The 25,910-nt window shown below is 44.0% G+C and overlaps 2 protein-coding genes across 3 annotated transcripts; one reads left to right on the forward strand and one right to left on the reverse strand.

Moving 5' to 3' along the window:
* Window positions 1-278: 278 nt before the first annotated feature.
* On the reverse strand, window positions 279-1,881 carry LOC116738114 (basic proline-rich protein-like). The gene is made up of 3 exons (XM_032593468.1): window positions 1,847-1,881; window positions 564-1,527; window positions 279-308 (listed from the first exon to the last, which is right to left on the reverse strand). The coding sequence occupies exons 1-3, from the start codon at window positions 1,879-1,881 to the stop codon at window positions 279-281; spliced, it is 1,029 nt and encodes a 342-aa protein (XP_032449359.1).
* Window positions 639-24,458, forward strand: MORF4L1 (mortality factor 4 like 1). 2 transcript variants are annotated; one of them, XM_032593545.1, is made up of 12 exons: window positions 639-849; window positions 6,503-6,549; window positions 8,200-8,267; window positions 13,244-13,330; window positions 13,757-13,837; window positions 16,270-16,295; window positions 17,011-17,099; window positions 18,236-18,337; window positions 19,444-19,532; window positions 20,024-20,196; window positions 20,931-21,015; window positions 23,725-24,458. In XM_032593545.1, exons 5-12 carry the CDS (start codon window positions 13,779-13,781, stop codon window positions 23,807-23,809), a joined length of 708 nt encoding a protein of 235 aa, XP_032449436.1. In that variant the 5' UTR covers window positions 639-849; window positions 6,503-6,549; window positions 8,200-8,267; window positions 13,244-13,330; window positions 13,757-13,778; the 3' UTR covers window positions 23,810-24,458. The 2 variants fall into 2 exon arrangements, with proteins under 2 accessions (XP_032449436.1, XP_030173069.1); XM_030317209.1 differs by lacking the exon at window positions 8,200-8,267 and having other exon boundaries at window positions 680-849.
* Window positions 24,459-25,910: the final 1,452 nt, after the last annotated feature.

Here is a 25,910-nt window from a genome sequence, read left to right on the forward strand (position 1 = left end):
ACCGTTAAGTTTAAAAAGAAGCCACAGAACACCATGTACAGTGTGTCTACGGGGAACGAAGAACCCACAGGGATAATAAATGAGGGTAAGTAAGAGGATTGCTAACGGCGTGCGCTGTGTTTACACTTCCGGCTGCTGGGTCAGAACAAGCCAAATATTCAAGTATGAGTTGTGTAGTTAACACAAAGGCAACAACCACAACTTCGCTATGAATGGAGAAGGCAGAGAGGGTGCCGGGGTGCAGGCAGCGCAGGACGCGCGCACAGATGGGGCTGTGGTCACTTGTGTTGGGGGCGGCAGGTGAGGGGCTGAGGCGGGAACAGGGCTCACATTCAACCACTGAATTACTCTGACGCAGGCGACACTGAGGCAGCGCAAATGGAGGGCGGTGGGCAGGCTCACAAAGAGACCCCAGCCCCCGCGGGAGCCCTGACCGGAAGACCCTTCCCCCGGCCTCCCTCCCCCTCCCCCTCCCCCCTCCCCGCCCGCGCAGCCTCCCCTCCCCCCTCCCCGCCCGCGCAGCCTCCCCTCCCCCCTCCCCCCCCCCCTCCCCTCCGAACTACGGCTCCCGGCGTGCCCCGGGGCGGCGCGGGCGCAGCGGCGCGTGCGCGGCGTGCGGCCGTTGGCTGGGGCGGCGGCTGCGCGGTCGCGGCGCGGTGAGGTCTGCGGGCGCTGGCAAATCGGGCCCGGGATGTAGAGCTGGCGGTGCCTGACGGCGCGTCTGACGCGGAGCTGGGTGGGGTAGAGAGTAGGGGGCGGTAGTCGGGGGTGGTGGGAGAAGGAGGAGGAGGCGGCGGCGAATCACTTATAAATGGCCGCCGAACAGGACCGAAGCCCAAATTCAGGAGGGTGAGTCCGGGCCCCCGGGGAGAGGCGGCCCGGCGGCGCGGGAAGCGGCGGGCCCGGCCGGGCGGCGGGGGCTCGGGGGCTCGGGGCGGGGGCGACGCGGGCCGCACCCGCGGGGCTGGCGGGCAGGGCTTTGTGCGGGAAGGCGCATTGCGGCGGCGGGCCTCCCTCGGCGCGGGCGGGACGGCCGCGGGCGACGGCCGAGGAGCGCCGGGCGCGGCGGGGCCTGGGGCGTGCCGGCCGCCCGGAGGGAAGCGGGCGCGGGCGGCCGCCCATTGTGGGGAGGCGGCGGGCGCGCCATGGCGGCGGCCGGGCGGTGATGTGGCGTGGGGGAGGGGAGGCGGCGCTCGCGCCGAGGGACCGCGCGGCCCGGGCAGCCCCCGGCCGGCGCCCAGCCGCCTGCCGCCGAGGGGGCTGCGCCCGGCCGCGCGGCGGGGCCTGGCCGGGCCTCGCGTCTGTGGCGGGAGAGGCGCGCTGCTGCGAAATGGCCGCTGCGAGGTGGCCGCGCCATCATGGCCGCCGGCGCCCGGCGCGGGCCGCGCGCGCAGCGCCCCCTCCCGGCGGCCGCGCGCTTCGGGGCGGGCGGTGCGAGGCGCGCAGCCGGGATCCGGGGCGGGGCGGGGCCGGAGGGGCGCGCGGGGCTTTGTGCCGCCCGCATCCTCCGGCGTGCGGGCGCGCTCCCTGTGCGGAGACCCGGTCCCGGTGCGCCTGCGGACTCCCCCCCCCCCCCCCCGCCCCGAGGCTGAGTGCAGCGACGCTGGACGTGCGGGGACTCGGACGCTGGCTTCCTTTGGCTTATTAATTGGCGCTTTCTTTTTCTTTTTTTTTTTTTTTTTTTTTTTGGTGAATACGCCTTGGCTGACGGTAGAAGCAGACTTTGTTGGGAGATCTTTAGTGTTTATGGTTAACGCGTCTGTTCGCGTACATCAGAGTGGGGGCTTCACGGTAAAGTAAAACAGAAGTAACGTTTCCTAGCCGAGCAGGGACACCTTCAAAGTACCGTTCATCGCGGTCGGTGGAGCTGCGAGTCACCATAGACGTCCAGACGTCTGCCAAAAGCACTTGTCGTTGCGGGGATTTTCAAACTTGTAGACCCCTTACCCCCACACCAAGCATGCTGTCACTTTACGGACTATTTGAGAAGTTATCAAGGGTATTTTTTATAAGGACTGTCTCAGTACCTGCTTTCTCCTGCCGTGAAAAGTTGCGACTACCTCCTGTGGGTTAAGGTTTAGGTTTTTTTATTCCAGATGTTTTAGGTCAGGGATTTTTAGTCTAGAAGTTAGTGGGTAGAATATAGGTCTATCTGAAAGGAAGAGGTTTTTTTTTTTGTTGTTTTTTCTTTTTTTTGTCCGAGTGAGATTCTGTATTTCAATTACGAATCCATCCTCCTCTTAAACCCCCCCCCCCCGCCCCCCTGCACAGTAGTGTTGGCAGTGCAGCGTGGAACATCTATTCAGCTGCTCAGTCAAAATTACGGTAGTTGTTGGATTAACCAAGAGTTTGCTCCATCAGTTAAGGAGGTCATGTAACATCAGAACGTGACCGTTAAAATGCTTTGATAACCATCTCAATATAATTGGTTTCCTCTGTAATACCACGTGTTTCAGGTAGTTACAAAAACATTCAGGGAAATGACCCATAGGCTTCGCCAGTGGCGCAGAAGGTCCATCCCTGCTGTAGGACATGGAAGGAAGATCACTGAGGTTTGGAACAGTGGTGGCTTTCTGGAGAAAGTGCTTTAGTTCTGAACTAGAGGGAGGAGAGAGCCAGTAGGGGGATAACCACCCAGGAGAAGCCATGTGCTGCTGTAGTGCTGAATCAGACAAGAGTAGGAACCAAGGTGCCAGTAGTGAGGTTGGAAAGCTGCTCACCAGAGTGTTGTTGGCCCTTACTTACCATCACTTTCCAGATGTGTTTTCTACTCTTGTGTTAACGCTGAATTGCCGGGCCATCTTTAAGAAGTTGTTTGGGGGCACCTGGCTGGCTCAGTCGGTTAAGCACCGGACTCGATTTCATTTCAGGTCCTGATCTCATGGCCTTGGGTTTGAGCCCCACGTCAAGCTCCGAGCTCAACATGGCTTGGAGTTCTCTCTGCCCCTCCCCTTTTGCACACACTTACTCTCTCTTTTTTTCTAAATAAACTTTTAAATGTTGTTTATAAGATGTGTTCAGGGAATGCCTTGAAAGGAAAAAGTACTACCCTGTTGGTGGTAACAGAATTGAATTAAGACACTGCAGAAGAATTGAGCGTATGTGATGGTGGAAATGTGAATTATCAGAAATAGTACTTCTTTCATGATTCCCTTAAACTTGGAGGTTTTTCTCATTTAATAATGCTCAGCATATGTTAGATAAGTGGTTTTTAAGCGTGGTGACTATTTTGTTTTGTTTTGTTTTGTTTTTTTTCCAACGTTTATTTATTTTTGGGACAGAGAGAGACCGAGCATGAACGGGGGAGGGGCAGAGAGAGAGGGAGACACAGAATCGGAAACAGGCTCCAGGCTCTGAGCCATCAGCCCAGAGCCCGACGCGGGGCTCGAACTCACGGACCGCGAGATCGTGACCTGGCTGAAGTCGGACGCTTAACCGACTGCGCCACCCAGGCGCCCCCGTGGTGACTATTTTGTACTGGACTTGATCCTCTCTTTCAAATTCTCTTCCAGCACATGGTAAAGAAAACTGTTTAGGCCTTGTCAGGAATTCACAGGCTGGTGGTAGCTTGTTAGTGTTCCTGGTGAGCATAGACCAGTGGGAGGATGGCGCCTTGGAATCTCAACCTTGAATTTGAGAGCATTGGGTAGAATTACTTTCGTCTTAGGATACTAGAACCATTAAGAGTGGAGAAAGGCTGCAAAAGCCTGATAACCATGGTTTGCTCTCTTCCCCAATTACCAGTCTTTTTCTCCAGTTTTATTATGAGAAGTAGGCCATCGGCGTTTGTTATCCTGGTGAGTCAAATGCCTCCAAGCAGGCTGCCATCCGTCAATGCACTAGTAGCTGCAGTGGAGGTCAGAAGGGCCCCAGCCCCAGTACAGTTGTCTTTGGAGGCAGCCAGGAAGACGGAGGAATAAGGCCCTTTCCACGGTGTCTTTAAAATGTACCTGAAGAGGGGCGCCTGGGTGGCTCAGTCGGTTGAGCGTCCGACTTCGGCTCAGGTCATGATCTCGCGGTCTGTGAGTTCGAGCCCCGCTTCAGGCTCTGGGCTGATGGCTCAGAGCCTGGAGCCTGCTTCCGATTCTGTGTCTCCCTCTCTCTCTCTGCCCCTCCCCCGTTCATGCTCTGTCTCTCTCTGTCTCAAAAATAAATAAATGTTAAAAAAAAAAAAAAATGTACCTGAAGAGCGAGGTTAGGAGACACAGGTCCAATCTTTGCTGCTGCTGTTTGTTTGCTACACCTTATTTCATGTCCCCAGGGTCTCAGTATTCAGTGGTGGCTCCACTTTGGATGGGCCGTAGCCACTGGAACACACTCCAAAGCTGGTCTAAACCCCCCTCCTTCCAGTTCCTGTTTTGGTTAATATTCCCACCAGCCTGGAAGTCAGTTTAAACTTTCTGTTTTTGCTTGGTTGTCCTTAATTTCTCACTGCTTTTGGTTCAGATCTATTTCTTCCCATGGACTGCTGGCAGAAGTCTTTGATTTGTTTCCCTATTTCCAGTCTCCATTGAAGCTCTGCACAGGCCCATCTTCTGGCACGTTCTTCAGAGGGGAACCACTGCACGGGAATTACAGAGAACTTTGAGCAGAGTAACATTACTCAGCCTGCTCGGGAGGTTCTAATACAGGTCTCTGGTGAAGCTTGAGAATCTGTAGTTTTATTATTTTTTAAATTTATTTATTTATTTTTGAGAGAGAGCCAGCTGGGGAGTGGGGGGAAGGGAGAGGGAGAATCCCAAGCAGGCTCTGAGCTGTCGGCGCGGAGCCTGACTCAGGGCTCAGTCTCCCAAAACGTGCGATCATGACTTGCGCCAAGGTCAAAGAGTCAACGCTTAACTGACTGAGCCACCCAGGCGCCCAAAAAATCTGTAGTTTTAAAAACTCCAAGAGATTCTTGGTCAGATTTGGGAGTTCTTAGAGGATAAAGTCCACACTTCATTACATGACATAGAAGGCAGGCACACCATGATCTGTTTAACATTTATTTCTACTTTTACGTGTTTATCTTGTGCTCCAGTGATAGTGAACTATTTATATTCAAATGGTAAGGAGTGTGATAGTGTCACCTCGTCATGTTTCTGTGCTGCTGTACCCATTGTTTCCTTAGTAGCTCATCGCTCCTATTGCATGTGAAGATAAAAATAGGAAATTCAGCGAATTGTGCGAAAACTATTTGCTTCCATATCTGTGTCCCCCATTGATCTGATGGTGCTCAAACAGGTACAGGAAAGACTGGGTATAAATATGTTGAAAATGAACGTACGGATTTGCTTTAGGATAACTTTTTTTTTTTTTTTTAACATTTAGTTTTGAGACAGCATGAGCGAAGGGGCTGAGAGAGGGAGAGAGAGAATCTCAAAGCAGACTCCGCACTGTTAGCACAGAGCTGGACGCAGGACTTGAACTCATGAACCATGACTTGAGCCGAAATCAAGAGTCCGACGCTTAACCAACAACCACCTGGCTGCCCCATAGTGGTCAGTTTTTGAAACTTACAAGCAGCAGTTATTTTTTAAAATAGTGAAAATCTTGGGGCGCCTGGGTGGCTCAGTCGGTTAAGTGTCCGACTTCGGCTCAGGTCATGATCTCGCGGTCTGTGAGTTCGAGCCCCGCGTCGGGCTCTGTGCTGACAGCTGAGAGCCTGGAGCCTGTTTCAGATTCTGTGTCTCCCTCTCTTCTCTGACCCTCTCCCGTTCATACTCTCTGTCTCTCTCTCAAAAATAAATAAACGTTAAAAAATAAAATAGTGAAAATCTTATTGCTGTGTAGTTTCTTCAAAGTTGAGCTAGTAGGTTGTTTTCGTAGTTTTAGAGCTAAAAGAGCTAACTGTGGTGGAGTACTTTTGTTACCTCTGGGTCTGATGAAGCCCAAGTAGAGTGAAAATAATGTGCAAGAAATTGGTTTCTGCTGTAATCAAATGTAATTTTCAGGTACTGTCAGGAATTACCTGCTTGATTTGTCTGATGAGCAGTTGGCTTCCAGGTCATCCTCTAGTCCCTTCCATTTAGTTATTCTTGCAAGTCTGAATGGTAGGTTCAACATAGAGTGTGATTTCCAAAAGTTAGAATTTTATCTGTTTCACTTGCCCAGGAAAAGGTTTGGAACCAGAGATAATAGGTAGAGCATAAGGTCCTCATTTTGGAAATATTTTAAAAGTCTTATTTTCAGACGCACATTGAAACACCCAGTCCTGCCAGTAGGTAGTTACTGTAGATTTTATTGGCTTAGTAGGTGGTAGACTATCTGATGATCCAAATAGATTGATAGTCTAATACATTGATTTTTGCTGTTTACATCACTTCCTAAGGTGTGTTCTGTTGTAGGGTACTGTTGAAGTTTGATCTGAAGTGTTTTTCTGTACGTAGCCTTACTCTTCCGGTTTTGCCAGCAATAACAGTACAGCTGTGATGGCCCTCACGTGCGACTCTTAGATACGAAGATAAATGAAAATTAACTCCTTTTTTTTTTTCTTTCTTTTTTTTTTTTTTTACTTTTACAGGTGAGCGAGTGCTGTGCTTTCATGGGCCTCTTCTCTATGAAGCAAAGGTATGAAACCTGTTTTCCTTTGACAAGTTAGCTAAAATTATTGGTTAGATGACTTGAGTCATAAGAGAGTTAGTTGCTTTGTTCCAGCATTTGATTCATAGAACCCCTCGTGTTCTCTTTCTGGGTGTCTTAACTGCTTGCTGAGTGGGCCAGACAAAGCATTGCCACCTTGCCATTGTCTCAGTGACCTGCGGAAGGCCCAGTGGTTGGAGTATTTGAGGGGAGATAAAAGACAGGTTTGTGGGAGCAAGTTGCATTGTGTTGTTAATGACTTGTGAGGACATCTGGCCAGTCACTTTCATGTGTAAGTAGTTGTTGAATAAGCACCGAGGGATCTATTACGTTAAGGATAAAACCTAATGGTAAAAATGTGAGGACATTTAACTTCTTTCTGTTGGCTCCTCTGTCAGAGTTTGAATCGCAGGGGGCTTCCTTTCCTCTGTCAGTGTCATCCCAATTGTGAAAACTGGTTTTACGTTTAGCCAGAGGTAAATGAAATAGTGAATTCCCAAGTAAAAAGTGTTTTTATTTTTAGTATTTTGTTTCTGGTAATTTTTAGCGTAGATATTTATGGTGTGACTATTTTTAATAGTGGTTTTAAAAATGGTCTGCATAGCAATACAGCCTTGTTACATGCAATTTCTGCAGCGTTCTTGGTGGGTAGTTTATGTGTGTCTGTGAAAATGGTCTTAACAATTTCGAAGTGTGTCTCCAAATAATAACCAGCTTCACTACTTTTCAGTTGTTTTGAACATATAGATGTGTGTTTTTAAAGTTCTAAAATGGCTGAATTTGGATTCATGGAGAATCCGGTCAGGAACGTCATGTGTACGTGCATAAGTCCTCGTGATGTAATCCTAATACAGTTTTAAGTAAGTTGTGAGTCCTCTTTTTTATATCCTGGAGTGTTATTTTTGTTGCATCAACTGTGGCACACTCCGCTTTTCTCCTGACAGCTGAAACTCCAGGGAACAAGTTTTAAATGGTGGTTGGAATAACTTAAATTGTCATGATTCTCTTGGTTGTCTCAGATAAAGACTTTTAATCCATGACGGAGAGTCGTCACTTTCACTTGTCATAGTTAATACCTTTAATGATTTGTTCTAATTTATTTGGCTGCTTTTAAGAAGAACATAAAATGTTTTTCATCTGTCACTTTGCTGGTTGCTGATATTTTGCAGCAAAACAGTTTGCCTTCCATAAGTTAATGGCGCTTTCTAATAATAGAAAGGCACTGTCTAGTGTACTAATAGAAGGCACTGTCTAAATAATTTTCTCTGGCTGAATTTGGTTCTTGAAATAAGTACTAGTTTCTGGCTGGCTAGACTTTGAGAAAGTGCAAAAATGACTTTCATTAGCTGTTCCCAGCCCATTGAGTTAAGGGTCGGGGGATCTTTTATTACAGTTTCTCAGCTTTGCTGGGCTGACTTCCACAGATTGTGACTCTAAGGAAGCTGTAGAATGGCAATGTATGCAAGTAACCCGAGATCCTGGATGATTTTCTGTCTGGCAGTCCTGCTCTCTTGTGCTCGTTTTGGTCCCCAAGGTTTGAGTGGAGTGTCTGAAAGATTGCATACTTGAAAATCATCCAGGTAGTTGTCGCCTTTTTCAAAAACGATTTCTGAGTGAATTTTCTCTTTTTTATTTCAGTGTGTAAAGGTTGCCATAAAGGACAAACAAGTGAAATACTTTATACATTACAGTGGTTGGAATAAAAAGTGAGTATTAGTATTAGATCTTTAAAAGCAATTGTATCTCTTAACAAGGTAGCTTGGGTCGTGTGTGTCACAAACGCATGCTGCTTTCTTTTTTTTAAATTTTTATTAAAAACATTTTTGTAACATTTTTTAAGTTGGTTTATTTATTTTGAGAAAGAGATGAAGTGCCAGTGGGGGAGGGTCAGAGAAAGGGGGGGTAGAATCCCAAGTAGGCTCCGTGCCGTCAGCACACAGCCTGGTGCGGGGCTCGAACTCATGAACCGTGAGATCGTGACCTGAGCTGAAGTCGGATGCTTAAGCAACTGAGCCATCCAGGTGCCCTGCACACCCATGCCTCTTAATTTTTGGATGGTTTTACTACATATTGAAGCAAGGGTGAAGCATTTGTGGTATGATGAAAATAATAGAAATAAGGGTACCCACCATTTCATTTTAAAGTCTTTGGATGATTTCTTGTGTTCTAGTGTAATGTCTCATCGTTAGTCAACCAACTGCTCTTTTTTTCTGGTTTTGGTTCATTTTAGGACAGCTTGAGTTTTTTTGCCTTAGCACCCACGCAGTTACGTATGTATGTTACTGCAATTAGTTATATTCAGAGCTAGTTGGATTATTCTGCTTGGAAAAGGAAAAAGGTGGCCTCATTAGGAAGTAGTGACGAACTTGTATTCTGAATTTTGGTAACATAAATGTTGGCAGAGAGTGATTTCCTGTGGTTCATTTTTTAGCATATGGTTTAATACAGATACAGAGATTTAATTGCCTAATTAAACTTAATTTTTCACCTTGAAGAGTTAGACTTTTCTTTTAAAGGAGTGGTGTATTGATCCGTTATGGCGAGTAGACAGTGGTCACAGATTGAACGCGTTCTAGAATAATATCAAGCCAGTGGGGAGCTCTTTTTCAGCGATGGGTCTTTCTTCTTGGGACCCACAGATACGGCACATCTAATAATTTACTCGTTTCTGATGCCTGAAATGGAATATCCTGTAATTTGTACTGTGAGAGGTTTTAAATTACTTTTATTGGTGTGTTTTGTCCTTCAAAAATTGCCAGAAAGTAGTTTTTTGGGGGTTGTTTTCTGGCACCTTTGAAGGCTTTTGTGTCCCTTGAGCTGTGCTCCGGTACCGAGTTCTCCGTGTGAACAGGCTGTCAGGTTGGAGGGTTACTCTGTTGCTATGGAAGGAGCTGTTGTCTATGACTTTTACTGGCCCTGTGACTTTGGTCTCGTTTCATGTGGTCCTTTACCAGGTGATCCAGCCCAGTTTTATTTGTTAGAAGAATTTTTTTTCACAAAATGCTGTTAGCTGAGAAGAAATACCAGACCCTTTTTTTCCATTAGGATAGTTGTAGAAAGGTGGAAATCTAAAATGTGTCAAAGTACATTCCTGACAACTTGTAATTTTTTCCCATTTAATAATTAAACTACTTCTAATAACGGCGGATGAGATTTTAAACATTGAGAAATTGGGAAAATAATGGAGAAAATGATCGTTTTGGGTTTTTTTGTTTGTTTTGAGAGACGGACAGCATGAGTGGGGGAGGGGCAGAGAGAGAATCCCAAGCAGGCTCCGCTCTGTCAGCCCAGAGTCTGACTCTGAGAGAGCCTGACCTGAGCTGAAATCAAGAGCTGGATGCTTCAAACTCCCATGCGCCCCCAAAACTATCCTTTTGTCTTGGAGAAGTAAACTGTGATTTTTAAATGTGATTTCAGTATTAATGCTAAATTATTTCTAACATCCAGGAGAGTTTACCATATGGCTCCTAGTGTATGTTGTAGTTTCCTATTGAGAAAATGTTTAAGCTCTAGTTCAGTCTCGTAATAGACTTACTTTACACACCGATACTATGTCAACATTGGTAAGGTTGAGAGTATTACCATGTGATAAGAATCTCCATTCTCTACGGGTAATAGAATGTCGACTTTATGCATGTTACGTATAGGAAAGTTAAAGTTCATCCAGGAAATCAAAGAAAAACAAGTAGTAAATTCATGGCATAGGTTTGCCCTCATTGCCATTTAAATAATTGTTTTAGGATTTGTGTTTTAATTCTTCTATGTATAATATTTTGTATAAAATTACATGTAGATGTGTATGGCTTAAAGACTGGATTTTGAGTGGCATTTGTAGCTTATGAGAAATTGAAAGTGCCAAATGATTGTATTTCCTGATTTTATAGCTTTAAAATAATGTTTTTCCCTTTGTTAGAGTTCAGTAACACAGGTAAATGATAGACTGCATAGATTTTGTTTTGCTCTTTGTAAAGCGAATTTTATATATTAATTCCTTGGAAAAAGAATTTAAAAATGGCACTCAACATTGGAGATATTTCATATCTTCATAGGTGTAAAATTGAGGATATTAATGAACAAAGGTAGATGTGTTTTTTGTAGTTGATTTGGAACATAGATAAATAGACATAATGTTGGAAAGTTTGATTTTTTTTTGTGAGTAGAGAAGCCTTGAAGCCCATTTTGAAATGGGAGCAGTTATTCAGCAGCCCAGCAAGTGTGTTATGTGTGTGTGTTTTGTTTTGTTGGTTTTTTTTTTAGTGCTGTGTAAGCAGTGTCACCGGTCATTGTGATTGTGGGGGTTAGTGACAAGCTACCTTTAGAAAATTCTGAACTTGTTTAATGTTTGTGACCTATAAAAATTTCTGAGTGTTTGGCTTTCAGTTACTATCCTAGTAGTGATGTTCCTCAGAACAAAAAAATGTCATTTAATTTTCCTGTGGTTCAGCAAGGGTTTTAGCTTCTGACACATAAAGGAAACGAGGATTGATTTGGTCTTTACTTTTTCATTAATTTTTTTTTTTTTTTTTTTTTTTTTTTTTTTTTTTTTAAGTAAACCCTGTGCCTACCATGGGGCTCAGACTCACAAACCTGAGATCAGGAGTCGTATGCTTTACCTACTGAGCCTGCCAGGGGCCCCTTGATTTGGTTTTTAGATCAAAGTTATTTTAGATGCATTTTTTATCAGAGGGGGAAGGGATTTGCCGGGAACTACCATGGAGTTAGGTGGTAAATAAAAAATTTTCCAGCTCTGCCTAATTCAGAGAGAGTTGGAATAGATAGATGTATAAATAAAAATCAGATTCTCGTTTTGAAAATGGTTTGTAAGATTCTTTTAGAAAGTCATACAACAAAAGCCCAATCTGCAAATTGGAATTTTTAAAACTTTAGTTAAGTACATACTTTTTTCACAGTAGATAACATATTTGCACAGTAGATAACATATTTCTAAATTTTCAAAAACCTTACCGGAACTCGGTGACACAGACATTTAAATATTCCATCGGTAAATAAATCTTAATAAAGCTTAAGCTAAATTCTGCACCTAGTTACTGAGATTACTTTGTACTATGCTGTCTGTATCAGAAGTGCTGTGAGGCCCAGGCGCTCTGAAAAAACTTTGAAGACACGTGAGGATATTGTAGCCCTTTTTCCTGTTCCTGAAGGAGCTCCCTCAGTACACCACCCCCTCCTGACCTCTAGGTAAATGCATGTTTTAAAGTTTTCTCTAGGAAATCATGTTGAGGATTGCTTTTTAATTATTTATTCTTCTTTTGTAAGAGGTCAGGTGGGAAATCATTTGCTTTGGATACATCTATTTGTGTCACTAAAGGAGCTCCCTCAGCAGGAGAAAGGCACTTTGCATGAATAGTTAAGCATTCCCTAAAAAATACCTTGTTTTTGTTTTCCCCTTTGGAAAAAAACACATCAGAAATCTTGTTTTGTGGTTAAAAAGTTTTTTTTAATATTTATTTTTGAGAGAGCGAGAGAGAGCACACGTGCGCGCAAGCGGGGAAGGGGCGGGTGGTGGGGGGACAGAGGATCAGAAGCAGGCTTTGCATGGACAGCAGTGAGCCTGATGTGAGGCTCGAACTCAACAACCTCAAGACCGTGACCTGAGCCGACGTTGGACACTCAAGTGACTGAGCCCCCCAGGTGCCCCGACACTCGGACATCTTGAAGGAAGGAGCTTTTCTAATTGCCAGAATGCTTATTTAAAGAGTGGTCGGTTCTTCCTTTTGATGTTTAGGAAGCCATCTCTGGTTCTGTGCGTTCATGAGTGAGTGAAGGTTGAGGATGATGTAGTCTGATAAACCATTGTAATCATTTGATTTACAGTATTTGCTGAGTTGGTGTGGATGATATTTGTGATAGACCTGATAGATTTCTGACAGACCTTGAGTGCTTTTTATGGTTCGGACTCTGAACTGTTTTACATGTATTATTTCTCGTAACGATACTGTAAGGGTAGGCACTGTTATCTCCCATTTTATAGGTGATGAAAGTGAGGCACAGCTAGTTCTGTAACTTTGCTGTTACATAGTTAGCTAAGTAGCTGATCAATTTTCCTTCTTTAAGATGGCAGCTTCTTGTGGACTCCCATGCTTCACTTTTTTTTGGAAGTTAAAATTCTTAAGATCTCTTTATTCTGTAAGGATAATTACTTAAGGACTTTTTTTTTTTTTTTTTTTTCCTCTTTAGAGAGAGAGGGCGCAGGGCACAAGTAAGCCAGGGGCAGAGAGAAGGATCAGAGAGAGAAGCGGGGCTCACCCAAAGTGGGATTCGAGGTCACCTGAAGCGGGGCTCGAGCTCATGAACTGTGAGATCATGACCTGAGCAGAAGTCAGATGCTTAACCGCCTGAGCCACCCAGGCGTCTCTGCTTAGGGACTCTTAATGTTAAGTGCCATACTGTACTCCTTTTAAGAAAGGATTTGAATAATCTGTTTTTGGAATCTGGCAGTTAAGGTTTAGGGTGCTGCTTTTGAGGATGTAGTTTCTTTCTCTTACAGCACAGATTTTCACTGGATTTTCATTTCAGTTGAGAACGGATTTGTAGTCCCAATTAATTAAATCTCAGAGAAATCCAGAGTCTTGCCTCTTGGATCTCTACAAGTAATTGGAGGCAGGGTCTGAATAGTAGTAAAAATGTCTTTGAATGATAATTTAACTTTTGTCTTTTACAGTTGGGACGAATGGGTTCCAGAAAGCAGAGTACTCAAGTATGTGGACACCAATCTGCAGAAACAGCGAGAACTTCAAAAAGCCAATCAGTAAGTTTGTTTTGGCAACATGAGTAGGAAGAGAAATGTCTGTATATTAGTTCTGGGAAGTGGAATGAACAGTAGAAATCCTGTGGCTTGCCTGCCAAAAAAAGGATTCTTGGTATCTGTCAGCTGCCGTGTTGTGGCTTTGACTGCAATCAGAGAAGCCTTTCCTAGAAAAAAAGAAGGAGTAGCAGACCAGTCATTTCTAGTCTGTCCATAGAGTTAGGTAGGAAGCATCAGGATGTTGGAAATTTCTGTAGTTGGAAATGCACTGTGATCTTGTTGGCTCCCGGACTCTGCGGGAGTTCTACTTGGGAAGGGCACAGGGGATCTCAGTTTGAATATAAATTTCAAAATGGGATCAAGCTGGCACAATTATTTTTCCACGTAAGTACTCATTTGATGACAACTTCGTTGGAATTCTCTTTGAAGGGAGCAGTATGCAGAGGGGAAGATGAGAGGCGCTGCCCCAGGGAAGAAGACCGCCGGCCTGCAGCAGAAAAGTGTTGAAGTGTAAGCAGACCTGTTTTAATTTGGCGTATCGTTATGGAAGTGATCGTTCTAGAAGTGAGCTTCAAGCTCCGTATACCCATCGTCCTGTATTAAGAGTTCATTGAAAATGGAACCTGGAACATTCAACTTGAAAAATGCCAATGAGCACTCCTTTCTCAAGCGTTCAGTTGTTTGAAAATACATAATAATTACGTATCCCTTAATTTCCCTTAGCAGGTTTTCTACCCTCCCCCCCTTTTGTTTTATGGTGAAATATACATAACATAAAGTTTACCTCTAACTCATTTTTAGGTGTATAACTCAGCAGCATTGAATACACTCACTTTTTTTTTTTTTTTAAGGAAGAGTTTATTAAAGAATTGCTTTATTAATACAAAACGTACAAACTATTAAGTGCTAAGAAATTCAGATATCTAAGTCATAGCAAAACAGGTGGCAGTTCAACATCCAGGGTCGACAGAACGCTTGGAGACTGCCACAGATTAGACTCCCATGGTTGAGAGGGCATCTTCAGAGGTGAAGTGGGGGGGGGGGGGCCCGGTGTAACAGCTTTTCAAGTTCCCTCTCCTCATCAAGGATCATGAGAGGCACTCCATTCAAGGGGAGATGTGCAATCTGGTGCTCTGCAAGCAGGTCAAAACTCTCAAAATCTAAAGGATTGAAGGGAAAGAATTTTTCTATTTCAGGATAGGTGTCATCCGAGGCTGGAACAGTGCTTTTTGCTTTGACAGTCTTCTCAGTTACCTTTTTGGCAGAGAAGAGCTTAGAGAAAGGATTGCAAACAACACCAGCAGTTTATTATGTGAAATCCGTTGCGTAGGTTGAGAAATTAGCTTGCTTATTAACATAAGCAAGAAAGTTGAAACAAGAATGTCAGAGTCTGTTGTTGGGATTCATTCAAGTGTAGTTGATAGATGTTACGAGTTAGGGTTAGTTGTCCGTGTTGTTTCGTTGTTTTTATGGTAGAATGAGTGGGTCAGGAATGTGTGTGTAAAAGCTCTTGGTTGCTCTTGGTCCTCACATGTTCTTTTTTTTTTTTAATTTTTTTTAACGCTTACTTTTGAGAGAGAGAGACAGAGTGCGAACAGGGGAGGGGCAGAGAGAGAGGGAGACACAGAATCCGAAGCAGGCGCCAGGCTCTGAGCTGTCAGTACAGAGCCGGACGCGGGGCTCAAACTCACGAACTGTGAGATCATGGCCTGAGCTGAAGTTGGACGCTTGACCGACTGAGTCACCCACGCGCCCCGGTCCTCACATGTTCTTGACATCAATTAAGTAAAAGTTCATAGTTTAGTCTGACCCGGAAATACTGTTCAGACTGAACACAGATACTTGTGTTCCAGAAGTTAAACTTAGAGAAACAGGAAAAAACCTGTACTTTTCAGATAGATGGCCAGCTTTTTGTATTTGTAACGGAACATAAGTTAATTTGAGTTGTAAAATGAACCTTTTGCTCTAAATTAGATGAGTACAGTTAATAACTTATAAATACTTAAAAAAAATTTTTTTTTAATGTTTATTTTATTTTAGAGAGAGACAGAGCACGAGTAGGGGAGGGGCAGAGAGAGAGGGAGACACAGAATCTGAAGCAGGAAGCAGGCTCCAGGCTCCGAGTGGTCAGCACAGAACCGGACACGGGGCTCAAACTCATGAACTGCGAGGTCATGACCTGAGCCAAAGTCGGTTGCTTAACCAACTGAGCCACCCAGGTGCCCCTATAAATACTTTCTAAAGGTGTAGAAGGGTCAGCATACTCCAGTGTTATGGTTGGGTCTCACCAGATAGAGTCCATAATCGGGCTTTTTGCAAACCATTTCCTTGCATTCTGTAAGTAGTTGTATGTGGAATTAAAATGAGTAGTTTACTGTTTGCCGGTTGGTAAATAAACGAGTGAAGTTGCTATTGGAGATGATGACTAAGAGGAAGAAGACATTGGTTTCAGAAGGAAAGAGCTTATTAGGTGTCAAAAAGGAAGGACTATGTACTAGGGAGAAAGAGGGTGGAACATTGTGGGCCAGTGAGGGTGGAACATACACATTTACCAGTTCACTGAACATACACATTCACCAGTTTACTGAAGTAACGGCGAATGTTGTCTTTTGGAACTTGGATTTTGTGGAACTAGTAGGGTAACATAAACAACAGTATGGTTATAATTTACATGCTGTGAGCTTATAAATTAAGAGTATAATCCTAAAAGTCTCCCGATGTGGTTTTGGTTTATTTTTCTATTATATGGAGGGAGGTGTGAATTTAGCCAACTGTCAATGAAAATTCTTAATGTCTGAGCAGGGAAACTATATTTACAGCCTGATCTTCTCATCCAAGGCAGTGTTTCTCTATGAACTTAACCCTGGTAAAAGGGACTGTGTGGGGGCGGGTGTACTAGCAGTAATCACATATTTTTCTTTTTTTTTTCCTTCTCCTTTTAGGAAAACCAAAAAGAACAAGCAGAAAAGTAAGAATATTAACTTGGTTAAAAATAATTATTTTACCTTTGTAACATTTACATTTTGAAATCAGTGTTAAGCTTTAAGAGTTAGAAAGTTTTGAGAGTAAGCTTACCATGTTTGGTGATCTCAACGATGACTCACAACAGTGTACATAGTTAGGTACATAGTAGTAGAGAGCCAACTTTGAGAATTCTTTTTACAATGGAAAAACCTTGTAAGTGTTTATTATTTTCATGTTCTTTAGTTTTAGTCATTGAGAAGATAGTATTTTTTAATAAATGTAAGATAATGTTGCTAAATGTTACTTATTTAATTTTTTTTTTTTTTTGATGTTTATTTTTGAGAGAGACAGAGACAATGCGAGTGTGTTGGGGCAGGGAGAGAGGGCGGCACAGAATCTGAAGCAGGCTGCAGGCTCCGAGCCGTCAGCACAGAACCTGACGCGGGGCTTGAACTCACGAGCTGTGAGATCATGACTTGACCCAAAGTCGGACGCTCAACTGACTGAGCCACCCAGACGCCCCACTAAATGTTGCTTAATGCTAAATGATAGAACAATTTACAAAAGTTGTATTTTTGGTAGGACTACGATTCTTTAGATTCAGGTAACACCTGTGTAATGGAAAAATAAGAAAGAGGGTTTATCGGGAAAGTATTTTCCTTAAGAGTGTCTCCTGTATTAAGCCGAGAACCTCCTGTCCTTGTCCTGCATGTGTCTAGCACCTGGAAATGGAGATGGTGGCAGTACCAGCGAGACACCTCAGCCTCCTCGCAAGAAAAGGGCCCGAGTGGATCCTACCGTTGAGAATGTGAGTTTTTAACATCACGAATAGCATGTTAGTGTTTCTAGTCTGTGCAATAAAATAGTCAGAACTTCAGTCTTGAAAACATTGTTAACATGGTTAACTACTGCGATGAAAACATTCCTCTTTTTTGGATCAAGGATTTTTTTTTTTTATACATCTTCTGTTTTACATGTAGCTCTGCATGTGTCCCTGCTGTGTATGTCCTCCCCAGCTCATCATCAAATATTCGTCTGTAAGCTCTACGTTCATGTACAGGACTAAATACTTCATTGGTATTCGACTGTATAGACTTACGAGTTCACGTTAAATGGTTTAGTATGTCCCAAGATGATTTAATAAACCCATAAAAAATGCCACAGAAGCTTTATCTAGCCTGCATATATGTGTGTGTGAATATGAGTTTAGAATTCTTAAGTGATAAAATGTCTTGTTTCTGATTTCCAAAATTAGGAATTTGGAAGTGTGGTTTTAATTTTCAACTGACAGTTATATTTCTGAAGCTGAGGTTAGGAAGCAATGGTATACTCCTAAAGAGTGTATGTTTTGAAAATAGGCAACTTCAGGCAGTTATTGAAGACTTCATTAGAAGTCAGGACACTTAATTTTATGTATAAAGAAGTAACTTTAATCTGTATGGGATAGTCCTTGGCTATTAAGAGAAGCTTCTTTTCTCCCAGCAGCTTAGCTGTAGGGATTTTTCATTTACGATTTTTGAAATGCCAACTCTGGCAGTCCATTTGAGTACTTGAACTAATTCAGGGGAGCCTGGGTGGGCTCAGTTGGTTGAGCGTCCACCTCTTGGTTTCAGCTCAGGTCATGATCCCAGCCCAGGGTTGTGGGATCAAGGCCCAAGCTGGGCTTCAGATTAGGCTCCAAGCTGACAGTGCAGAGGCCGCCCTGCTTGGGATTCCCTTCCTCTCCCTCCCTCCCTCCCTCCCTCCCTCCCTCCCTCCCTCCCTCCCTTGTTCCCTTCCTCTCCTCCTGCCCCTTCTTTGTGCGCTTACTCGCTCTCTCTGTAAAATTAAAAAATATATACGTATGTACTTGGTGCCTCTAAATATTGAGAAAAACCCTGAATTTTGGTGTTGCTGTTGAGCGAGAAAAGACAGATTTTTAATGCCCTTCCCTTTTCTGTTCAGGAGGAAACATTCATGAACAGAGTTGAAGTGAAAGTAAAGATTCCTGAAGAATTGAAACCGTGGCTTGTTGATGATTGGGACTTAATTACCCGGCAAAAACAGGTACCTTGAAAGCTACACAGATTGTAACCTGTAGGGTATGTTCTTGCTGATGTGGAAACAAATTTTAAGGAAAAAGTTGTATAGACTTGGCTCTTGAAGGGGTGTGATTGATGAATATTATTTTAATTCAGAGACTGAATAGTTTGATCATCAGAAGGCATGTCTTGGAAAGGATAGAAGAAATCCATGAGTTTTTAGTGAGAAGAGGTGGCAATAACTCGGTTTTGGAGCTTTCTAGGATAGGAAGCCCTGAAAACTGGTAAAGATGAAGTAGCACGTAGTTTCTGTTCTGTCACTGAAAATGGGGTGTCCTCACGTGGTGTTGCTGCTGCTGGGCTGTAGGAAGCACACAGTTCTCTGCCAAGTATTCATGGCCTCCCAGACAACCTGAGTGTTTGGCCGAGACGTGTGGTTACTAGTGGAAAGGAAATCGGGGCTTTGTGAGGTACGTGTGTCACATTGCAAGAGTGCGGTCCTAGACCTCAAGTGGAGAACTTCATAGGACAGATGCACCAAGTACTTAGAATGAACAGCATGGGCGGGAGTGGGGATGTGAAGATTTGGGGATAAGGAGACTTACGAGACCTCCATCGTATACAAATGTGAACTCCGTTTGGTTCTTGATTCGGTTCTGGAGCTGAACTACCGCGTTCAAACCTTGGTTTTACCACTTAGAGTGTGGACAAGTTACTCGGCCTCGGTAGGTCTCTGCCTCACACTAAAGATGTGAGCACGACCTCAGAGTTCACGTATGCTTCAAGTGGGGTGTGGCACATGGTACACACAGGGTACATAATGACGGTGTCTTGGAGGTGCATTTCTGCATGGTGCATTCCCTCCGTAGTGAATGGTGTGTGTGTGTCCGACAGATGCCAGTCTTTAGAGCTGTGGTGTCCAGTACGGCAGCTGCTGGTCACATTTCGCTCCTTCCTTGAAATTAATAAAAATTTTTAGTTCCTTAGCCACATTACCCATGTTTTAAGGGCTGGAGAGTGCCATTTCCTGTTTTGTAATACTGTTAGGTGGTCTTTTATTGCCTCAAGACTTTTCCTTCGTAATTTTTCTGTAAAAAGAACACTAGTATTCAGGTGTATTTTTTTTCACAGCTGTTTTATCTTCCTGCCAAGAAGAACGTGGATTCCATTCTAGAGGATTATGCAAATTACAAGAAATCTCGAGGAAACACAGATAATAAGTAAGAATATACAAATCTTTCAAGTGCATAGAAAGACATTTTAAGTATTCTTCTTTCCAAATCTTAATCTTTTGAAGTGTCCACTTCCTCTAAATGCCATCAGAAACTAGCAAAATAGAATTTCATTGGTTTGACCTGGAGTTTGGTTGGCAGACTTTTTCCTTAAAGGGCAGATGGTAAACATTTAGGTAAAAGTGAAGCTATTATGTGTTAAGTGCATAATATAACCATTTAAAATACAGTTGTTTGAAAATGTAAAAGCCATTCTCAGCCTGAAGGCTGTGGTTTACTTAGCACTGGTTTATTTTTGGAATTGATTTCTCTTGTGCTTTTGTTTAAATCTCTTGTTTAAAAAAACCTGTTGGGTAAAAATTCATCGTCATTAGTTCAGCCTTCAACTCTGGTCCCTTGCTCTTGTATGGGTTGAATTAATCCCCATTTCTCAGTTGTCCGTGACCTGCTTTGCAAGTACACATTTCTGTCTTTGTCAGGGAGTACGCTGTGAATGAGGTGGTGGCCGGCATAAAGGAGTACTTCAATGTGATGCTGGGGACTCAGCTGCTCTACAAATTTGAGAGGCCGCAGTACGCGGAGATTCTCGCAGACCACCCAGACGCGCCCATGTCCCAGGTGTACGGGGCGCCACATCTACTGAGATTGTTTGGTAATGTGCCATTGAGAAAAAAACTTTTTTCTTTGGGTTTTTGATATTTTTGTCTTTCCTAATTAATCTGAAGGGGTTACAGAAAATAACATTCTAAAATACTCCATTTCAATTTGAGCTTTTTTTTTTTTTTTTAAATTTTTTTTTTTTTTTCAACGTTCATTTATTTTTGGGACAGAGAGAGAGACAGAGCATGAACGGGGGAGGGCCAGAGAGAGAGGGAGACACAGAATGGGAAACAGGCTCCAGGCTCTGAGCCATCAGCCCAGAGCCTGACGCGGGGCTCGAACTCACGGACCGCAAGATCGTGACCTGGCTGAAGTCGGACGCTTAACCGACTGCGCCACCCAGGCGCCCCTCAATTTGAGCTTTTTATTGAAAATGTTATCTAAATCTGTTTGAAAGTTAGCATCTCTGAGACCATGTATTTTAAAAGAATCTGTGATGGGGACGCCTGGGGGGCTCAGTCGGTTGAGCGTCCGACTTCGGCTCAAGTCATGATCTCGCGGTTCGTGGGTCTGGGCCCCGCGTCGGGCTCTGTGCTGACAGCTCGGAGCCTGGAACCTGCTTCCGATTCTGTGTCTCCCTCTCTCTGCCCCTCCCCTACTCGTGCTCTGTCGCTCAAAATAAATGTTAAAAAAAAATTCAAAGGAATCTGATGATTGTGTTTGGTCACGTAATGCCCGTGGTGCTCCCTTGGATGTAATTTTGACTACATTATTTTATCTCCACAGTACGAATTGGAGCCATGTTGGCCTATACTCCTCTGGACGAGAAGAGTCTTGCATTGTTGCTGAATTATCTTCATGATTTCCTAAAGTAAGTGTAACAGTATGCCTGAAATTGGAAACATGAATTAGTACAGTGCCCTGAAACTGGCTCTGACCTGTCAGCACTGTAGATCATAGCACGTGGGAAGACGCGAGTAAACGGGACAGAGCGGTCGGTACAGGAGTGAGTAGAGATGTCAGTGGGACACGAATGCGATGTGGACCACCGCGCATGGTGGAGCAGCGCCTTGGAGCCGTTGGGGAAAGACGGGGACCGCTGGCTAGTGTTCTGGAAGGAAACCATCAGATCCACACTTTCTGTCAGGCAGTGAAATTCTAGATGAATCACAAGTTTAAATTTAACATTGAAACTATTAAGATCAAGAAGAGTGGTAATATTTTTGTTATAGTGAGAAAAGTCTTTGTAAATAGTAAAATCAGTCGGTTAAGGGTCTGACGCTTGATCTCAGCTCAGGTCATGATCCCAGGGTCATCCAGGGTTGGGAGTTGGAGCCCCGCGTCATTGGGCTCTGTGCTGACAGTGTGGAGCCTGCTTGAGATTCTCGCTCTCCCTCTCTCCCCCACTTCCCAGCTTGCACACCCATGTTCTCTGTCTCTGTCTCTCTCTCTCAAAAGAAATAAACTTTAACAAAACAAAACAAATATTAAACTCTATATAGGAGGGGCACCTGGGTGGCTCAGTTGGTTGAGCATCCGACTTCGGCTCAGGTCATGATCTCATAGTTCATGAGTTCGAACCCTGCGTCGGGCTCTGTGCTGACAGCCTGGGGCCTGGAGCCTGCTTCGGATTCTGTGTCTCCCTCCCTCTCTGTTCCTCCCCTGCTCACACTCTGTCTCTCAAGGATAAATAAAGATTAAAAAAAAATTTCTTTTAACTCAATATAGGAAATAACTTATGTAAAAAGTTAAAATTCTGTGATAAAGTAACACACGAAGAAGAATTTTTAATAAAGATGATCAGACCAGTGAAAAGTAGGACATTGGGGTTTCACAGAACTGGCAGTACGGGGGGCTGTCAGAAATGCGTTCAGTGTCCGACGATCCAGATAGCTGTGTCTCAGTGGCTACGATTGAACGTACTGAGGAAAGGGGCCGTCCTGGTTTCTTCACCTTTTTAGAGGGCATTTTGGCAGTGCCTGTTGAAAGTTCAAGTGGGAACTTAGCTGGTAGAAATGCTTAAGTGCACAAAGATTTCCAAATACATGAGGATTTAAAATGTATGTGTGTAACAAAAATCTTTAAATGTTTGCTTATTTTGAGAGCGCGTGAGCAGTGGAGGGGCAGAGAGAGAGAGGGAGAGAGAATCCCAAGCAGGCTCCGGACTGCAGGTGCGGAACCTGATGAAGGGGTCAAAGCCAGGAACCGTGACATCATGTGTGACCTGAGCTGAGATCAAGAGTCAGATGCTTAACTGATTGAGCCACCCAGGCGCCCCTAGACTCTGTGTGTATAATAACGAAGAATGCTAAACAGCCAAACTGCTGTTGAAGGCATGTCGGTCCGATCAGGGAAGATTCCCATGTCGTGTCCACTTAGAAAATCAAGTTGCTCTGAAGAGTATATGTGTGGTACGATTCTCGTTCATGGAGAAACATCCTTAGTGTTTGGAAAAGACCTAGAAAAGTGTGGATCATACCAAACAGTGGGTTATTTCTTGGGCGTAGTTTTGGGAGGGAAGGTCACATATTTCTGTATTTGAATTTTCTTAAAATGATACCATGTATTTTGTAATTCTAAAACCGCAGCACATGCTTGCAAATCTACAGTCCTTGCTCTACTAGTGAGACGTAGAGTCCTCTCTTTGCCTCGGTTTCTTTGTGAAATAAACGTACTATTTACTTGATACTTCATTTCAGGTCCCTTTGATTTTTATGGTGTTCATTTCAAATTTAAACCCGAAAGTGTCACTTTCTGAATCTGTATTTAATGTAACGAATTTCAAAGAGCTAAGGAAAACATCTAGACGTTCTTTTTTCTTTTAATGTTTATTTTTGGAGGGGGTAGGGTGGAGGAGGGGCGGGGGGGGGACACAGTCTGAAGCAACTCCAGGCTCTGAGCTGTCTGCACAGAGCCCAGCGTAGGGCTCAAACTCACGAACTGTGAGATCATGATCTGAGCAGAAGTCAGACACTTAACCCACTGAGCCACCCAGGCGCCCCTAGATGTTGTTTTAGGATACGTTTGTGGGGCGCCTGGGTGGCTCAGTGGGTTAAGCATCTGACTCTTGATTTTAGCTCACGTCGTGATCTCCCGATTCAGGAGTTTGAGCCCCACATCAGGCTTTGTGCTGACGGCACGGAGCCTGCTTGGGATTCTCTCTCTCTCTCTCTCTCTCTCTCTGTCTCTCTCTGTCTCTCTCTGTCTCTCTCTCTCTGTCTCCCTTCCCCCCCCCCCCCCCCCCCCTCCCCTACGCTCACTTCTCACTTTCAATAAATAAACTTTAAAAAAAAAAAAAAAAGGGTACAACATTTGTTTTGAGAAGATAGTCCAAGCTGTCAAGTTGGTATTCTGAAGACAGCCAGCTATTCCTGTTTTGAAATGGGGGAGCAACTCTGGACCTTTATGCATTGTTGTTTGGTCCATAACCCTGACTGAGTTGTAACTCTGGTTTCACTGTGAGGTTGCCATTATTTTAGTGTATTTTAAGAGAAATTGTTTTGTGCAGCTCTGTGCCTTGATTTGGATCAAGGTGTACGATTCTTTGTCGTCTTCGTAATGAATAATGTTTTATTTTTAGATACCTGGCAAAGAATTCTGCAACCTTGTTTAGTGCCAGCGATTATGAAGTCGCCCCGCCTGAGTACCATCGGAAAGCTGTGTGAGGCGAGGCGCTGACGCTGTTTGGATTTCTGTAAACACAGTTTTGTTTAGTCCTCCTCTTGTACAAATGATGTACTTTGCAAATGTTAGTGTATAACAGAATTGATGTTTGTTTTCTGTTTGATCTTAAACAGAGAAAATAAAAGGGGTTATAGCTCCTTTTTTCTTTTCTTTTTTTTTCATTTCAAAGTCGCTACCAGTGTATTCAGTGATGGACGACGAGAGACATACTGTAGAGTGTTTTATTGCCTAGTCGACAAAGCTGCTTTTGAATGCTGGTGGTTCTATCCCTTTGACACTCCGCACTTTTATAATATGTGTTAATGCTGTATGACAAACTGCTCTGATTCCTAGTGCCAAAGGTTCGATTCAGTGTATATACCTGAACACGCTCATCCGTCTGTGCTCCTTTTTTTATGGTGCTTAAAGTAAAGAGCCCATCCTACAGGCCGTCCATGCTGTTCCTTAGGCATCGTCCCTTTGCTCCGATTGTTGAAGAATGGTGGCTTGTTTCATGGTTTTGTATTTGTGTCTAATGCACGTGTTAACATGATAGACGCAATGCGTTGTGTAGCTACAGTTTTCTGGAAAAGCCAATCTTTTAGGAATTGTTTTTCAGATCTTCAATAAATTTTTTCTTTAAATTTCAAAGAGCAATGTGCTTGTGTGGGTACATTTTGAGACCTCTGTACTGTGAATCCCTTTTCACGTCTAGGCAGTGGTACTTCAGGGAGCAGGGAGGTGTTTGATTTTCTTGTTTGGCCTTTTATGGAAGGAGGTGGTTGGCTGCAGCATCTCCCTCTAATCCACGGACGCTTTGGCAATTTGCTCTCGAGTTCTCGCTAAGGAGTTAGAGAGCCACAGGACCGTTTCTCTGCTTTTCGTTGACTGTTGTTAATTTTGAGCAGTAAGGGAAGTTTTACCACTGTGACCTCTTGCTTTCTCATTATCTTAAGATGTTCACTGACATTCACAGGGCCTAAAATCCAGGATTTTCCTTATCAGACATTAACTTCTCCCCACCCATGTAAAGAGCGGAAGAACGGAGTAGCAAAGGGTGCCTGGGTACCTCTGGGTCCAGCGTGGATCATGATCTCCCCGTTTGTGAGTTTGAGTCCTGCTTCAGGCTCCGGGCTCCGTGCTGGGATCCTTTCTCCCCGGCCCCTCCCCTGCTTGTGCTCTTTCTCCCAAAATAAACTTAAAAAAGAGCAGAGCATTGATAGGTCTACCTGGTGATACTAGAGGCAGTAATCTTGCCTGGACATTAACTCTATTAAGCATTTTGAGTAGGTTTTCATTTACTAGTTGTTTTTTTGTTTTTTGTTTTTTTTTAAAGTAGGCTTCACTCATGCTCAGCACAGGAGCCCAAGGTGGGGCTTGAACTCACCACCCTGAGATCATGACCTGAGCTGAGACCAAAAGTCAGGCTCAACTGACTGAGTCACCCAGGTGTCCCCATATGCTAGTAATTCTTAAGGTGGTTCCAGAACATGATGTGCAGTGGTCAGAGGAGCTCGAATAAAATCTAGTCAAGATGATCCTGAACTGATAGCTATTAATTGATGCTTACCGAAAAATGAAAGTGTTAATGGTAAAATCTTTTTTTTTAGTTGAGGTACAATTGACCTGTTAGTTTTACATGTACAACACAGTGATTTTGTATTTGTATACATTGTGAAGTGATCACCACAGTTAGGTCTAGTTAACATCCACCATACGTGTTTATACAAACTTTTTAAAAACATTTTGTTCTAATTTTTTAAACCTAGGTCTTTGTTTCCAAATGTCTGTGCGCCCCCGCCGTGGAGACTTCTGGACCAGCTTCCCTCGCGAGGCAGTCTAGAATCCCTTAGTCTTAAGTGTGTTCCTTGAACTAGGAACTGAACCCACTGGAAGGACAGGAGAGGCCTTGTCGCTTTCACTTCCTCTCCCTCGTTCCTGCCGTGACTTCGGTGTTCGGGACCCTTTATAAGTAGCGCATCACTTCTTAAAGGCAGCAGTTTCCAAGTCGTTGGTGAAACGGCACGTTTTGGTCCTGCATTGGCACGGTCTTCGGACCTGATGGACGTGTGTGTGTGTAAGACCGCGCCCGTGGAGCGATGG

This window comes from Lynx canadensis, chromosome B3 (assembly GCF_007474595.2).
Source record: "Lynx canadensis isolate LIC74 chromosome B3, mLynCan4.pri.v2, whole genome shotgun sequence".
NCBI classification, from domain to species: Eukaryota; Metazoa; Chordata; class Mammalia; order Carnivora; family Felidae; genus Lynx; species Lynx canadensis.

Excerpts from the sequence above, each read along its gene's own strand:
- LOC116738114 (XM_032593468.1), bottom strand. The coding sequence starts at position 1,881 with ATGGTGACTCGCAGCTCCACCGACCGCGATGAACG. Across the intron at positions 1,528-1,846 it reads TCCACCGACCGCGATGAACG|GGAGCGCGCCCGCACGCCGG; the intron begins GTACTTTGAAGG and ends GTCTCCGCACAG. Across the intron at positions 309-563 it reads CCCGGGGCACGCCGGGAGCC|CCCCTCACCTGCCGCCCCCA; the intron begins GTAGTTCGGAGG and ends TTCCCGCCTCAG.
- MORF4L1 (XM_030317209.1), top strand. The coding sequence starts at position 6,524 with ATGGGCCTCTTCTCTATGAAGCAAAG. Across the intron at positions 13,838-16,269 it reads CAGCAGAAAAGTGTTGAAGT|GAAAACCAAAAAGAACAAGC; the intron begins GTAAGCAGACCT and ends TTCTCCTTTTAG. Across the intron at positions 17,100-18,235 it reads TGGATCCTACCGTTGAGAAT|GAGGAAACATTCATGAACAG; the intron begins GTGAGTTTTTAA and ends TTTTCTGTTCAG.